The sequence below is a fragment of the Notolepis coatsorum genome (genome assembly GCF_963971535.1).
Source record: "Notolepis coatsorum genome assembly, chromosome: 17".
Lineage (NCBI taxonomy): Eukaryota > Metazoa > Chordata > Actinopteri > Aulopiformes > Paralepididae > Notolepis > Notolepis coatsorum.
The window spans coordinates 83,899,129-83,914,598 of NC_140181.1; the positions used below are offsets into that span (position 1 = coordinate 83,899,129).

Genomic DNA, 15,470 nt, shown 5'->3' on the forward strand with positions numbered 1-15,470 from the left:
AACCATGTCTCCATGTAAGTGTTCTGTAAACCATGTCTCCATGTAAGTGTTCTGTAAACCATGTCTCCATGTAAGTGTTCTGTAAACCATGTCTCCATGTAAGTGTTCTGACTGTAACCTCTGTCTCCATGTAAGTGTTCTGTAACCTCCGTCTCCATGTTCTGTAAACTCTGTCTCCATGTAGGTGTACTGTAACCTCTGTCGCCATGTAGGTGTACTGTAACCTCTGTTTCCACTTGTAACTAGCTTGGCCTGTAATTTAAAGCGTTCCAGAAAGTTGTTATGACTCGGCATGATGGAAACTGTTCACATCTTACTCATTATGGACTTGACTTAAACCCTTTTGCTCTTTGGGGAGCATAGGTCATTCATGAAATCTCTCCGCCTCGACAGACCTTCTCCAGCTGTTTCTGGGTCTTCCTGGCTTTCTCTTCCCCTGTGGGTTCCAGGTTAAGGCCTGCCTGGTTGTGTTGGAGGATGGTTTTCTCAGGGTGTGTCCAATCCAGCCCCATTTCCTGCGTTTGATTAGGGTTTCAAGTGGTTCTTGTTGAGTGGTTTGCCAGAGCTGTTCGTTTGTGATGGTGTTTGGCCAGTAGATTCCCAGGATGTGTCGTAAGCATCTGTTTATGAAGGTTTGCAGTTTGTTTGAGGTTGCTTTTGTGGTTCTCCATGTTTCTGCTCCGTACAGGGGAGTAGCTCCAGATTCTGGGCCCCATGAAAGAATGTATTTGTAGGCCCCCAGTGAATGCGAGCGCGCGTAAGCGCGCGAGCGGGAATTCTTTTGGCCATTTTTTTATTGATGAAAACGCATAATATGGTTTTCACCTATACATTTGGATCAGCAGTTCAGCACCTGCACTGTTGGTGGGTGAGCCTAGTAAAGGATGTCGCATTGCGTTCATCTTCAATGAATGGACCAATGCAATAGTCTACCAAAGCCCCCCCTCTCTCTCTATATATCTCACACACACACACACACACACACACACACACACACACACACACACGCACGCACGCACGCACGCACGCACACACACACACACTTCAGAAAGAAACATAGTATCAATGAGAGCATCAATAATACACCTGAGTGATGTCTAGTAAAAAAAAAAATGTTTTTTTTTTTTTTTTGGTCCCCCCCCCAGTGCTGGGCCCTTGGAATCATCCTAAGCTACCCCCCCCAGCTACGCCCCTGGCTCCGTATAATAGAACTGATTTGACATTGGTGTTGAAGATGCAGAGTTTGGTCTTTGTGGAGATGTGGTTTGAATTCCATGTTTGCTTCAGTATTAAAAATGCTGTTCTTGCCTTCCCTATTCTTGCTTTGATGTCTTTGTCGCTGCCTCCGTCCTTCCCCACAATGCTTCCCAGGTATGTGAAGGTGTCCACCTCGTCCAGTGCTTCTCCGTCCAGTTGTACGGCCTCTTCTAAATTGTGGTTCATCTTCATCTCCTTTGTTTTTGCTTTATTGATGTGTAGTCCTGTGGTAGCTGCAATTGTGGCAAGTTTTGTGAGTTTGGTCTGCATTTGTGTTTGTGTGTGTGAGAAGAGGACTATGTCGTCGGCAAAGTCCAAATCCTCTAATTGAGACCACATTGTCCACTGAATGCCCAGATTTTGTTCGGCTGTGGTTTGTTTCATGATCCAGTCGACTGCCAGAAGAAAGAGGAAAGGGGACAGTAGGCAGCCCTGTCTGACTCCTGTCTCTACTGTAAAGCTGTCTGTGAGCTGGCCGTTGTGTATTACTCTGCAGGATGATTGTAGGTACAGCTGTTGGATGATGGTTATGAACTTCGTTGGGATACCGTAATGTGCCATGAGTTTCCATATAGTGTCTCTATCTAGACTGTCGAATGCTTTGTGGAAGTCGATGAATGTGAGGTGGAGAGATGTGTTCCATTCCAGGGTCTGTTCTATGATAATGCGGAGGGTGGCAATGTGATCTATACATGATCTGTCCTGTTGGAAACCTGCTTGTTCTTCTCTGAATTCTTTGTCCACTTCTTTGGACAGTCTTTCCAGGATGATCCTGCTCAAAATCTTCCCTGGCACAGATATGAGCATGATGCCCCTGTAGTTGTTACAGTCCTTCAGGTTGCCTTTTTTGGGGAGCTTCACCAGGTATCCCTCTGCCCAGTCGCTTGGCACCTTTTCTTCATCACAGATCAGTCCAAAGAGTTTGTGGAGTAGTGTTGTTGCCATTTCTGGGTCTGCTTTTATGGCCTCTGGGGGTATTCCGTCAGGTCCTGGTACTTTATTGTTTTTCAGTTTTTGAATGGCCTTTTTTATTTCTTGTTTATTGGGCTTGTTGGTATTGACCGGTAGGGAGTGTACCGCTGGATGGATGTTGGCTAGCGCTGTCGGTTTGGGTCTGTTCAGTATGTCTCTGAAATGTTCTGCCCATCTCTTCAGCTGAGCCTCTTGCTTTGTGAGTGTTTTGGAAATGCTAAACCCCCGTCGAGTTTACTCCTCTGTGCAGTGGATCTCTTTAAGCGTGGGTGTTTGTTGTTCCAGACGAATTTATATGCAGCAGAGTGCAGTTTTTGCCAGTAACCAACAGGAGGAGATAACGGTAGCATGTAGCTGATAAAGTTAATTCTGGGTAAAACATTCATCTTAATTATTGAGGCACGGGCCTGTAATGAGTTTTTTAATTTGGACCACCTGTTAAAATCATTCGTAATCCTGTCACCCAAGCTGGAGTAGTTATACTTTACTGTCTGGTTAATGGTCTTATGTACTGAGCTAGAGGTTCGAGTGATAAAGCAAAGAGTCCGGGACTAAGAGGACAACCCTGTCTAGAAGAGTGCGAGACAGAGAAGAGTGGTGAGCAGAGTTTCCCTGTTAAGATCATGGCCGAAGGCCCTGTGTAGAGAACTTTTATCATGTGAATGAACCCCTCACCTAACCCCATCCTTCTAAGGACTGCCCACAAATCGAGTCTGAATTTTCTGTAGTGTTTCTCCTGTCATCCACTCCTTGTGGTGCCTTGTCTTCCTCCCACATGTGTCCTCACATGTCTCCGTCCATGCCCTCTTCATGTTCTGCCAACGTTCATCGATGGATTGATGTTCTTCCAGTTGGCTCAGGGGGTGGAACCGGTTTGAGAGGCTGATTTTAAATTTCTCTCTGGTGTTCTGATCTTGGAGGAGGCTGACATTGTACCTTGTACTGAGACACTTTTTTTGCAGTGTTGGTGAATTTCTTGAGTTTTAACCGGAGAGTTCCTATCAGGAGGTGGTGATCTGTAGCTGCATCGGCTCCTATTTTCACTCTGACATCTTGGAGGGATCTCCTGAATTTCTGTCTGATGCATATATGGTCAATCTGCTTCTCTGTTTTGTGGTCCGGTGAAATCCATGTGGCTTTATGAACTCTTTTGTGCGGAAAGACGCTGCCTCCTATGACCAGATTATGGAATGCGCAGAAGTCTGTGAATTGTTCACCATTGTTGTTAATTTCCCCTAGACCATGTTTGCCCATTATTTGCTATTTTCCTGTGTTGTCTTGTCCTATTTTTGCGTTGAAGTCTCCTGTCAGGATGATGATGTCGTTCTTTTTCTGCCGGTTGATGACTTGCTGTAGTATATCATAGAAATTATCTTTTGCTTGCTGTTCTGCCTCGTTAGTGGGTGCGTAGCATTGTATAATTGTGATTATTTTTCTTTTGGTGAAAAATCAAGCTGTGATGTGACTCATTATGGAGCACATGGACAAAGTTTAATTTCATATCTCTCTCTGCAGGTTCTTCTTGATGTGCTACATGTTTGTTAATCTGGCCTGTGCCCTGCAGACCTTGTTGAGAACCCCCAATTGGAGACCTCGCTTTAAGTTCTACCACTGGTGAGTGGATGTGTTAATATATTTAAGTTCTACCACTGGTGAATGGATGTGTTAATATATTAAAGTTTTACCTGGTGAGTGGATGTGTTAATATATTTAAGTTCTACCTGGTGAGTGGATGTGTTCATATTTAAAGGAACACGCCAACATTTGGGGAAATTAGCTTGCCGTCTTCTCCAGAGAGAGACAAGAAGATAGATACCAGTTTCATCTCTGTGCGTTCAGTAGAAAGCCATCTATAATCTGGCTGCATGTTAGCCTAGCTTAGCACAATGAATGGAAGCAGACATGACTGGTTAGCCTAGGCATTGTCCAACTAATACCTCTCCCGAAGGCTAACCGGTCATGTCCGCTTCCATTCATTGTGCTAAGCTAGGCTAACATGCAGCCAGATTTCTAGGTTTAAATAGATGTAACATCTAATGGACACCTAATGGATTTTTCTAATTTAGTTTATTCTAATTTAGTTCATGTATGTTTGTTAATATTGATGCACCAAAAGACCAAGACAAATTCCTTGTATGTGCAAGCTTACATGGCAATAAAGACCTTTCTGATTCTGATTCTGGTGGAGGATTATGTGTGGAATAAGAGTATAGCTGGCTAACCTTTCTCAATCATGATATATAATAGTATTGTTTAGTACAGGTTCTCAAGGGTGAAAATTGTGTAGGAGCTGTCTTAGGCAACAGATGGCAGTGAGTCTGTTTCTGCTTTGTCCTTATTTACCTGTGTGGAGCCAGAGTCACCGTGGGAACTTGGACCCAGTCTGTCTGGGTTTATATTTATCCTCTTGGGCGTTAGCGGCACAAGGGCAGCAGACTTCCTGTATCTCTAAGGTAGTGTGAAACTAGCGGCAGACTGAGCGTGTGACTTCCTGTGCCCCACAGGGCCCTCTCTTTCCTGGGCATGAGCCTTTGTCTGTCTCTCATGTTCATCTGCTCCTGGTACTATGCCATCATTGCCATGGGGATCGCCACCTGTATCTACAAATACATTGAGTTCTGTGGGTAAGTGACCATCAGGCCAGCTCTCCGCCTTGCACCCCTTCTTCCAATAAGCTTGGACGGAAAGCAAGGGAAAAAAGGATTTTATTACACCGCTGAACTGTTTTCGTGCGTGTGCCATGGCCTTTAAGGAGCTTGGTAGGTTTAGAGAGAACCTGTCTTGATCCTTACGGCATCAAGTCAAGTCAAGTCAAGAGTTTTATTTGTCACGGCATACAAGTATACAGTGAAATGCGGGGGGTCTTGCCCGCAACGATTGTGCAATAATACAATAATGCCATAATACAGTAATAAGAATCCAATAGGATGAGAATAAGACATTTGTGCAATAATAGCCTACAAGTAATAAGAATAAAGACATATCAGGTACATGAAGTTTACAAAAAACATGGTAAGACATGCTAAGGTCCTGCGATAGTGCAATACACTGTTAGCTACGGATGAGGCACTGGGTCTTATGTACACTACTATACAATGCTATACTATACAATCTACAGTTATACTATGTGTCCTTATGCTAGCTTGCTATCCATCTGTTTACTATACAAGAACCACTCCCGTTCTTGTGCATTCTTACAGCAGTAGACAGTAGTTTAGATCAAATAAGATATTCCTTTATTGATATGCTTGGGGGAATTTGGGTGTCATAGCAGCATGGGGAGGGGGAGGGGAGGCACAGATATATGGGCAGGGTAAGACATAAAGACATAAGTAGAAGTAGAAAGACATAAATATAGGCAATCAAATTTGACCTGAATATAAAAAGATATATGAGAAAGAATTTGTAAACACTGTGTTAAAGTGTATGACAGTTTAAACCTCCTCATAGTGCTGACTGGATGTGTTGTGTGTGACAGGGCTGCGAAGGAGTGGGGAGACGGGATACGGGGCATCTCTCTCAGCGCCGCGCGCTTCGCTCTCATGAGGCTGGAGGAGGGACCCCCACACACCAAAAACTGGAGGTCAGTCCGCCCTGCTCAGGCACACAAGATCACACTTTAGATTGAGACTCTGAGTCTCGTCCAAGACTACTGAACAGCAGCATTTAGATGAATGTAGAAGTTGTGGATTATTTATTTATTCATGCTTTTATTGTTGCTATTGTTTTTATTTATTATATGCTGTTATTGTTTTATTCTCAACTTTTATCTATTTATTGCACTATTCACATGTTTTAAGGTCTGAGAGAGAGCCAGGGCAAAATGCATTTCATTGCATTGACTGTACACGGTACTTTTTAATGTATATGACAAATAAAACTTAAACTTGAGATTCTGAGACTCATACATTTGCACTGATATCAACCAGGAGTGATATTGGAGCGGCTGCAGGAGAGTGATACGCCCCCAATCGAATGGTCATTCAATGCTCACTGTCTACACTCTATTACCACAGTCAGACAGTAGGCCTCACCTCAGCAAATAGCACTACAACACTGATTTCAACTATCAATTGTACAAATCCATTCACTACACATTCATACCATTCACTACACATTCATACCCATTCACTACACATGAGTAGAGCTCCGGACTCATGATCGGAAGATCACCGGTTCGAGCCCCGGTCAAGGCTGCTGTCGGAAAGTGGTGTTGTTGTCCAGCAGGGGGCACTCTGTCCTCTGGACTTGTCAGTAACAATGCCCCTGTTACAGTGATAGGGACACAGTGCAGCTGCGAGTGCAGTCCTTCGGATGAGACGCTAAACCGAGGTCCTGACTTAATCTCGTCGTTAAAGAACCCAGGACGCCTATCATAAAGAGTAGGGGGTTCCCCGACGTTCCTGGTCAAATTCCCAATCAGGTCTCTGACATCAAGGCCACCTAATCATCTGATATCAATTCCTGTCTCCTGAGCCTTTCAGCCATTGTTATGTGTAGTGTTATGTGTGCCTGGTGCCAGTGTATGGCAGCCATTGAGCCTGCATAGCCCAAGGTTGGGTGCTACCAGTGGGGATGAAGGAGGCAATTTCCACCTTACATTGTAAAGCGCTTTGAGTGTCTAGAAAAGCTCTATATAAATGCAATTCATTATTCATTATTATTCATATTGATTATTTTTCTTTCACGTACTTTTTTTTGTATATCGTATATCTCATGATTCCGCGATTGTTTCCCTGTCGAAATCAGTCATTCTGCTGTTGCTTTCTCTGCCAGGCCTCAGATCCTGGTGCTGGTGAGCGTGGATGCAGAGCAGAGTGTGGAGCAGCCTCGCATGCTGTCCCTGACCAACCAGCTGAAGGCAGGGAAGGGTCTGACCATCGTGGGCACCTCGGTGGAAGGAACCTTCCTCAACAACCATGCTGACGCTCAGAGGGCAGAGCAGGTCAGAGCTGCTGGTCGCATCACTCAGAGGGCAGAGCAGGTCAGAGCTGCTGGTCTCATCACGCAGAGGGCAGAGCAGGTCAGAGCTGCTGGTCTCATCACTCAGATCAGGTCAGAGTTGCTGGTCGCATCACCCAGAGGGCAGAGCAGGTCAGGGCTGCTGGTCGCATCACTCAGAGGGCAGAGCAGGTCAGAGCTGCTGGTCTCATCACTTAGAGGGCAGAGCAGGTCAGAGCTGCTGGTCGCATCACCCAGAGGGCAGAGCAGGTCAGAGCTGCTGGTCTCATCACTCAGAGGGCAGAGCAGGTCAGAGCTGCTGGTCTCATCACCCAGAGGGCAGAGCAGGTCAGGGCTGCTGGTCTCATCACTTAGAGGGCAGAGCAGGTCAGAGCTGCTGGTCTCATCACTCAGAGGGCAGAGCAGGTCAGAGCTGCTGGTCTCATCACCCAGAGGGCAGAGCAGGTCAGGGCTGCTGGTCTCATCACTCAGAGGGCAGAGCAGGTCAGAGCTGCTGGTCTCATCACTTAGAGGGCAGAGCAGGTCAGAGCTGCTGGTCTCATCACTCAGAGGGCAGAGCAGGTCAGAGCTGCTGGTCTCATCACTTAGAGGGCAGAGCAGGTCAGAGCTGCTGGTCTCATCACTCAGAGGGCAGAGCAGGTCAGAGCTGCTGGTCTCATCACTCAGAGCAGGTCAGGGCTGCTGGTCTCATCACCCAGAGGGCAGAGCAGGTCAGAGCTGCTGGTCTCATCACCCAGAGGGCAGAGCAGGTCAGAGCTGCTGGTCTCATCACTCAGAGGGCAGAGCAGGTCAGAGCTGCTGGTCTCATCACTCAGAGCAGGTCAGAGCTGCTGGTCTCATCACCCAGAGGGCAGAGCAGGTCAGAGCTGCTGGTCTCATCACCCAGAGGGCAGAGCAGGTCAGAGCTGCTGGTCTCATCACTCAGAGCAGGTCAGAGCTGCTGGTCTCATCACCCAGAGGGCAGAGCAGGTCAGAGCTGCTGGTCTCATCACCCAGAGGGCAGAGCAGGTCAGAGCTGCTGGTCTCATCACCCAGAGGGCAGAGCAGGTCAGGGCTGCTGGTCTCATCACTCAGAGCAGGTCAGGGCTGCTGGTCTCATCACCCAGAGGGCAGAGCAGGTCAGGGCTGCTGGTCTCATCACTCAGAGCAGGTCAGGGCTGCTGGTCTCATCACTCGGAGCAGGTCAGGGCTGCTGGTCTCATCACTCAGAGCAGGTCAGGGCTGCTGGTCTCATCACTCAGGGCTGCTGGTCTGATCACTCAGGGCAGGTCAGAGCTGCTGGTCTGATCACTGAGAACAGGTCAGAGCTGCTGGTCTCATCACTCAGAGCTGCTGGTCTCATCACTCACTTGGACCCTCACTTGCAGATCTACATGATTTTAAGCAAAGTTGCAATACATGTGGCTACAGTAAATGTATATGAATTCATACAGTAAATACAGTACTATACTTTTCAATCACACAAAGCAAACTCTCTCTTTCTCTCTCTGCAAAACGTGTATCCATTTCAAATTCAAGTTATTTAGCTTATATTTTATTTTGCTCCTCCAGTCTCTGCGGAAGTTGATGGAGACAGAGAAGGTGAAAGGCTTCTCCCAGGTGGTCATCTCCTCCAACCTGAGAGACGGGACGTCCCACCTGATACAGATGGGAGGCCTGGGGGGTCTGAAACACAACACTGTCCTGGTCTCCTGGCCACAGAAATGGAAAAAGGAAGAGGACCACCTTCTCATGAAAAACTTCATTGGTAAGTGTTAGGTCACTGTTGAAGTTAGCGTTTCTTAAACCAAGAGTCTCCTGGAGTCTCATTATCCATTTCTTCATTCTCTGTGCAGAGTTGGTCAGAGAGACGACCGTGGGCAGTCTGGCCCTGCTGGTCCCCAAGAATATCTCTAATTTCCCATCCAACGGAGAGCGCTTCAGTGAAGGCCACATCGATGTGTGGTGGATCGTCCACGATGGAGGCATGTTGATGCTCCTACCTTTCCTGCTGCGCCAACACAAGGTGGGACCTGAAGAATTAAACAAAGAGGCAAAGTCCCGGTTTCTGAAAGAATATCAACAGTAGGCAACGGCGAGAGACAAATAATTTGTATTGATATTTATATAGTATACTATAGGGCCTAGGTATGGTGTACATAAAAAGTGTAATTGTCAGCTAGCTAACGTTACGTTATAGCATTAAAAGCTATCGATAATGTTAGCTAGCATTAGCTAACTTGCTTGTCCATCATCTTTCCTGACTTACAAAATTATCTTTTAAATTGGCAAACATAATAATAATAATAGATTTCATTTATATAGCACACTTTAAACTCAGTGAGATCTCAGGGTGCTTCACAGCAGAAGGAAAATACAATTAAAATAAAATAAAAGGTTTAAAACATAAAACATTATTTCTTTTATGAAATAGGGTCCCATGGTGGTTAGCAGAAGGGATGACCATTTGAGGGAAGGTTCCGGATTTTGTAGCCTGGGACCAACCTCATGTTAGCATGTGTTAGCAACACCGGTGCAGGTCGATGGGCTATGAAACCATCTCTCTCAAAACCACATTGTTTCGCGGCCGGGTAGCGCAGCGGACTAAGCGTGGACAGTGGGATCGAATCCAGCTGCGGTACCTCCGGCTTGGTCGGCCGTCCATACTGGCACAATTGGCAGTGTCAGCGGGTGGGAAAGCCAGTGGGGTGGGTCCTGGTCGTTGTAAACAGCGACTCCTACAGTTCGGTCGGGGCGCCTGCACAGCGAGGCAAGGATCTGGGGGAGGTAGTGTGACCCTTCCACACGTTACACTCCCCCAGTGAGAGTCCGCGCTGCCAGGTGAAAAGAAGCGGTGGGCTGGCTACACATGTGTCGGAGTCGGAGGAAGCATGTGATAGTCTCCACCCTCCCAGACCGACGGTAGGGGGTAGAGTGCGCAACGACCAGGAAGGGGATTGGGAATTGGCATAACGACTAACATTGGGATGGGAGAAAAACGGAAAAAGGAGGGGGGGAAAGATAATTAAAAAAAAAAACAGGTATATTATTATATTTGTCTTCCTTTCAGTAAAGTTAATTTAAATGGAGTGATGTACATGCTACGTCGAAACAAATGGCCTGGTCTCATAGGCTACCTCATTGACTTGCACTGGTATTGCTAACAATTGCTAAAAGGAAACCAGTGGCATCATCATCAATGATCATTAGGACAGGCTTCTAAAAATCTTGAACCTTAATTTTAACCCATCTTAAAGGTCAAATCTGTAATGTCGTCAAACAGTGACCTCTAGGCAAAAGATGACAACATGGTACTGCGCTTTTTTACAGTTTTTGTCTGATGTGTGGATTGGATTTCAGTGGGTATAGGGGAGGGCTTGCTACTGCTGGTCACACCTCAGACTACCCAGAGAGGTCTGGAGAAATTCACAGTATACTTACTAAACTCCAACTCATACGTCAGACCAAAAACAAAAAAGTTAATAAACCATGCAGGGCTCTTTTGCCTAGAGGTTTGATGGCATTACAGATCATACCTTTAAATTGTAATTCATAACATTTGAGACACTGAGAAATTGCTTGATAACATACTGCAGGCTATAGATTCCAATAGGACATACGTTTCTTCTTGACAGGTGTGGAGGAAGTGTAAGATACGTATCTTCACCGTCGCTCAGATGGACGACAACAGCATCCAGATGAAGAAAGACTTGCTCCTCTTCCTCTATCACCTGCGCATCGACGCTGAGGTGGAAGTTGTGGAGATGGTAAGAGACACACATCTGCCACATTCTCTGAGCTCAGGAACAACTTCGATCTGGAAAAAGTATTTCTGTAAATCTCTCAAGGAAATCTATATTTGTTTTGTTTTAACCTGACAGTAAAGATTGTATTTCGGTGTATTCATTTGAAATACAGTAATTCATCTGCATGATATACAGGTAATATCATATGTATATTTTTTCCCTTGAAAGCACGACGGTGACATCTCAGCCTACACCTATGAGAAGACGTTGGTGATGGAGCAACGCTCAGAGATCCTCAAACAGATGCATCTGACCAAGAATGAGATGGAGAGAGAGGTACTGTCTTACTCCATGATTGACAAACCTTGATATCTAATGACAATGCACATGTTTCCTTTAATAAGCAATAACCACCATTACCAGTATGTAGCTCTTCCATATTACTGATATTTGATCGACTCTCTTGTCTTTGCAGAAAATTTAATTTACAGTATGTACACTCTGCCATAATCACTCTCTCAATTCCGAATGCCAGCGACTCTGAAATGAGACAGGGGATTGATTTATAATTAGTCAAGAGCTGTAAATTAAATCTGCCTGAACTTGCCCTGTCCTGATCTGTCCCATTAATCACAACAATAGAGCATGCACATTGCACAACCCCCTAATATAATTTGAGGTTTAGAGTCAGGACAACAGTAAACTATATTACAGTGAATTGGAATACCAGCATCTACCTCAGCCTACCACATATTTAGATACTTCAACTAACTCTACAATATATCTTAAAATCTCTAATCTCTAAAATATACTTTCTACTGTTGGCACATGTAAATATAGTTAGTACTACTACTGTCCCTGCTCCACAATGGATCTTCTGTCGACTAAAAACACACTTTTTTAACCAATACCGGTCACTTTGGATAAAAGTGTCAGCTAAGTTAAATGACTAAATGTAAATGTAAAATGACTAAATGTAATGAGTACTTGTGATTTGCTGGATTTTGTTTTCTTTGTTAGTAGAACTTGTTTTATTTGACCACGGCAGATCCAGAGTATCACAGATTCGTCCCGCTTGTCCATCCGTCGTAAGAACCCGTCTAAAAAGCACCCCCAGACCATCGAGGAGGGAGCGGCCGGCGTGGAGGATAAACCAGAAGAAGAGGTACTGCCAGCGTTACCTTCTTAACCGCGTGATTTTCTTTCGTAGCCGCAGTTTGCGGAGACGCTCTCTGATTGGCCACTGACGTTTCTGGTCATGTGACAATCGCGTGACGAGCTGTGTCTTTGGCCATTTCCGCCTCGAACAGCATGCAAACTACCTAACGCCTAGTTTATCACTGGTTAAGCTTAGGCGACTCTTTCGAAGTTGGTTAAGGTTAGAGTTTGGAATCAGGGCTGGCGTTCTATCGCCCTGCTCTAAGACAAACTCTAACCTTAACCAACTTCGAAAGAGTGCCTAAGCTTAACCGGTGAAAGAAACAGGCGTCACACGATTGGGCGCACATGTCACATGACCAGAAACGTCAGTGGCCAATCAGAGAGCGTCTCCGCAAACTGCGGCTACGAAAAGAAATAACGCTGCTTAACCTGCTCATTTAAAGATGCACTAAGTGGGGCCTCCTGGTGGCTCACCTTGATAGGACAAGTACTGTTTAATCGCAACGTCCTGGGTTCGAATCCAGCCCAGGACATTTGTTGCATGGCATCTCCTGTTTCTATACCCTGCTTTCCTGTCACTCACTGTCCTTTCCCCTGTCTCTATACCCTGCTTTCCTGTCACTCACTGTCCTATCCAGGCATGTACTCGCTATTGGCATATCAATAGCGCCGATCGTCAGGTGTGTTAAATACGTTCTCAGATACATTCACACCTAACTTGTTGTGAAGACATGTGTTACATTCCATTCGTAGAGGCAATTAGGCACTGTCTTTAGTCTGTGCTCAAGCGAGGGGACATTAAATGCGCGTTCGCGGGAGCGCGCGCACGCGCCAGGAGCGCGCGTGCACGTGGTGCGTGCAAGCCCAGATGATTTCAATAAGTGCAGTGCTGGTATAACTCGGTATAACGGCGTTATACCTCGGTCACTGAGGCTGAAGTACGCGCAATCGCTTTTTACATGGCATTATCCAACCGGACTCCCGGAGAAGCATGCAGCTGCAGAGCCACAGAGCCAGCGGCGCTCTCTGGGCCGCGCGCTGACGGCCGCGCTGTGAGGCAATAGTATCCAGCTGCAGGACGAGAGCAGCCAAAAAAAAACTGTGCATGCGCGCGTGGAGCGTTTGACCTACTGTCAATTTGCCACTGCACCACTGGTCCTATCCCAATAAAAAGCCAAAATTCCCTTAAAAACATTTACAAAAATAAAAAGAAGATGCACTAAGTAAGGTCTTCCATCATTTGGAACGAGGACCATTTAGACTCAGCCACACACAAGTACCGGTGCATGCAATAAGCCCTGTCATTTAGTAGTTGGAGTCTACAAGGTCCCCATTGCCAGACTCAACCACTAAATGACGTGCTTATTTCACAATGTTGTGGAGCCTCCACAAATGTAGTGCATCGTCAAAACACAGTATCTGTCCTTTGCTCTCTCTCTCCTCCGTTCCACGTCACTATTTATCCGCCTTTGACATTATTCCACTCTCTGATCCATCGTGTGGTCCCATCTCTCTTGTGCTATAGCTCAGTCAAATGATCTGTTTCAATCAATTTGATTGATTGAAACTTTTATTAACAGATTGTAGAATGGGTACAATACAGTAAGGCTCAATACACACAATTGTTAAGGGGATGCAGACCAGAGAAGGACTTTCGTCTTGTTTACACCAGGGTCCCCCATTTTCAATTTATAATGAATTGTAAGTAGGGTGCAACTAGCACCGTGCAATCCATTCTTTGTGGATCTAGCCCAAATTGTGTTTTTCCAAGCGGCTGTACAACCTTGCTGCTCCACTTGCCTGAGTTTGACTGACAGGTGTCCCTTTGTCTCTTTCAACCCGTCACGTCGTTGGTGTCCCTCTCTCTCTCAGTCTGTGGATGTCTCCCGCCCCAAACAGGTACAGTTGATCCAAAATAAGAATGCCGCCCTCACCCCCACCACCAGCCCCACATCCCTCACAGCGCCTGCAGGGGGCGCTGTCAGCCCAGGTGCTGAGGGGCAGAGGACGTGGACAGACAACAAGGGTGCAGACAACAAGGGGAAGAGCCAGGGAGCAGCAGCAGCGGTGAACCCAGAGGGAAGCAAAGACCTCTTCAACATGAAGCCGTGAGTCACGTTCACTCGGATCACTGGACAGTAGCCTGGATAGTTACGTCTATATTAATCCCAGGATTCCCAGCCGAAGAGTGCAAGAGTGCTTCCGCATTTTGCCTTGATTGGCCCCGGTAACGCCCTCCGGCGAATGGGGAAGAATGCGGAAGCGCTCTTGCACTCTTCGGCTGGGATTAATATAGACGCGGCAGTGCTATACTGTGAGGTGTTGCCCACTGCTGTGATTACAAATCACTACCAATCAGTGCCAAAATCATAACATAGTAGGATTTTGATCTGAGTGTGTTATTGCTATTATACACCACAGTTTTATCAACAAGTTTATTAATAACAAATGCTTATTCTAGCTGACAAAAGGCGTCACAAGAGCATTATCAGGAGATTTGGCACACATTAGAATGTTGCTTAGTCAATTACAACGCAACGTCTGAACTCACTGTGGTATTATAATGAAGATGGCGTAATACCAGAGCCTCTAAACGAGCAGTTTTCAACATGCAGCGTCCCGGTGTTCAAAGTGTCATTTCACAACTATACTTTTCTTCCAACCATGCTGCAGTGAATGGGAGACCCTGTGAGTATTGTTAATAGTTTGTATTAGCATGTGGAATAAGAGTCTAAAGACTGTGTTTTGTAAAGCGAACACCGAGCCCTGACCAGCTTCCTCTGCTGTGTCTCAACAGGAACCAGTCCAACCTGCGACGCATGCACACAGCACTGCGGCTCAATGAGGTCATCGCAAAGAAGTCCAGGGAGGCCAAGCTGGTTCTGCTCAACATGCCGGGACCTCCAAAGAACCGCAAGGGGGACGAACACTGTATCCTTTCTGTCTAGTTAGGCCTTCAGTAGGACACTTCAGGTTCATGAGAGAGAGAGAGAGAGAGAGAGAGAGAGAGAGAGAGAGAGAGAGAGAGAGAGAGAGAGAGAGAGAGAGAGAGAGAGAGAGAGATGGTTTTGCCATTGATTGGATCTGCTTTTATGTCCTCCATGTGCACCTAACCTACTGTATCACATACTATTGATTGATTGATTGATTGATTGATTGATTGATTGATTGATTGATTGATTGAAAAGTTTATTAACAGATTGCAGAATGGGTACAGTACAGTACAGCTCAATACATACAATTGTTAAGGGGATCCAGACCAGAGAAAGACTTTCGTCTTGTTTACATCAGGGTCCCCCATTTTCAATTCATCATATATGACATACAGATAGACAGTACTGCTATATCTATACATTTATGACATATCAGATTTGCAAATACAGTACTGTTTGT

The 15,470-nt window shown here is 45.8% G+C and overlaps 1 protein-coding gene across 1 annotated transcript in view; it reads left to right on the forward strand.

Moving 5' to 3' along the window:
* The window catches only part of LOC311243831 (solute carrier family 12 member 5-like), a gene marked incomplete at its 5' end in the record, with an annotated part of 190,208 nt that overhangs the window by 133,974 nt on the left and 40,764 nt on the right, over window positions 1–15,470 (forward strand). Inside the window, 12 exons of the mRNA XM_084333200.1 lie at window positions 3,745–3,843; window positions 4,734–4,853; window positions 5,708–5,812; window positions 7,006–7,174; window positions 8,743–8,938; window positions 9,027–9,196; window positions 10,806–10,937; window positions 11,145–11,252; window positions 11,965–12,081; window positions 13,977–14,185; window positions 14,751–14,765; window positions 14,875–15,019. Coding sequence (XP_084189326.1) covers window positions 3,745–3,843; window positions 4,734–4,853; window positions 5,708–5,812; window positions 7,006–7,174; window positions 8,743–8,938; window positions 9,027–9,196; window positions 10,806–10,937; window positions 11,145–11,252; window positions 11,965–12,081; window positions 13,977–14,185; window positions 14,751–14,765; window positions 14,875–15,019 — 1,585 coding nt within the window. The remainder of the gene's footprint in view (window positions 1–3,744; window positions 3,844–4,733; window positions 4,854–5,707; window positions 5,813–7,005; window positions 7,175–8,742; window positions 8,939–9,026; window positions 9,197–10,805; window positions 10,938–11,144; window positions 11,253–11,964; window positions 12,082–13,976; window positions 14,186–14,750; window positions 14,766–14,874; window positions 15,020–15,470) is intronic.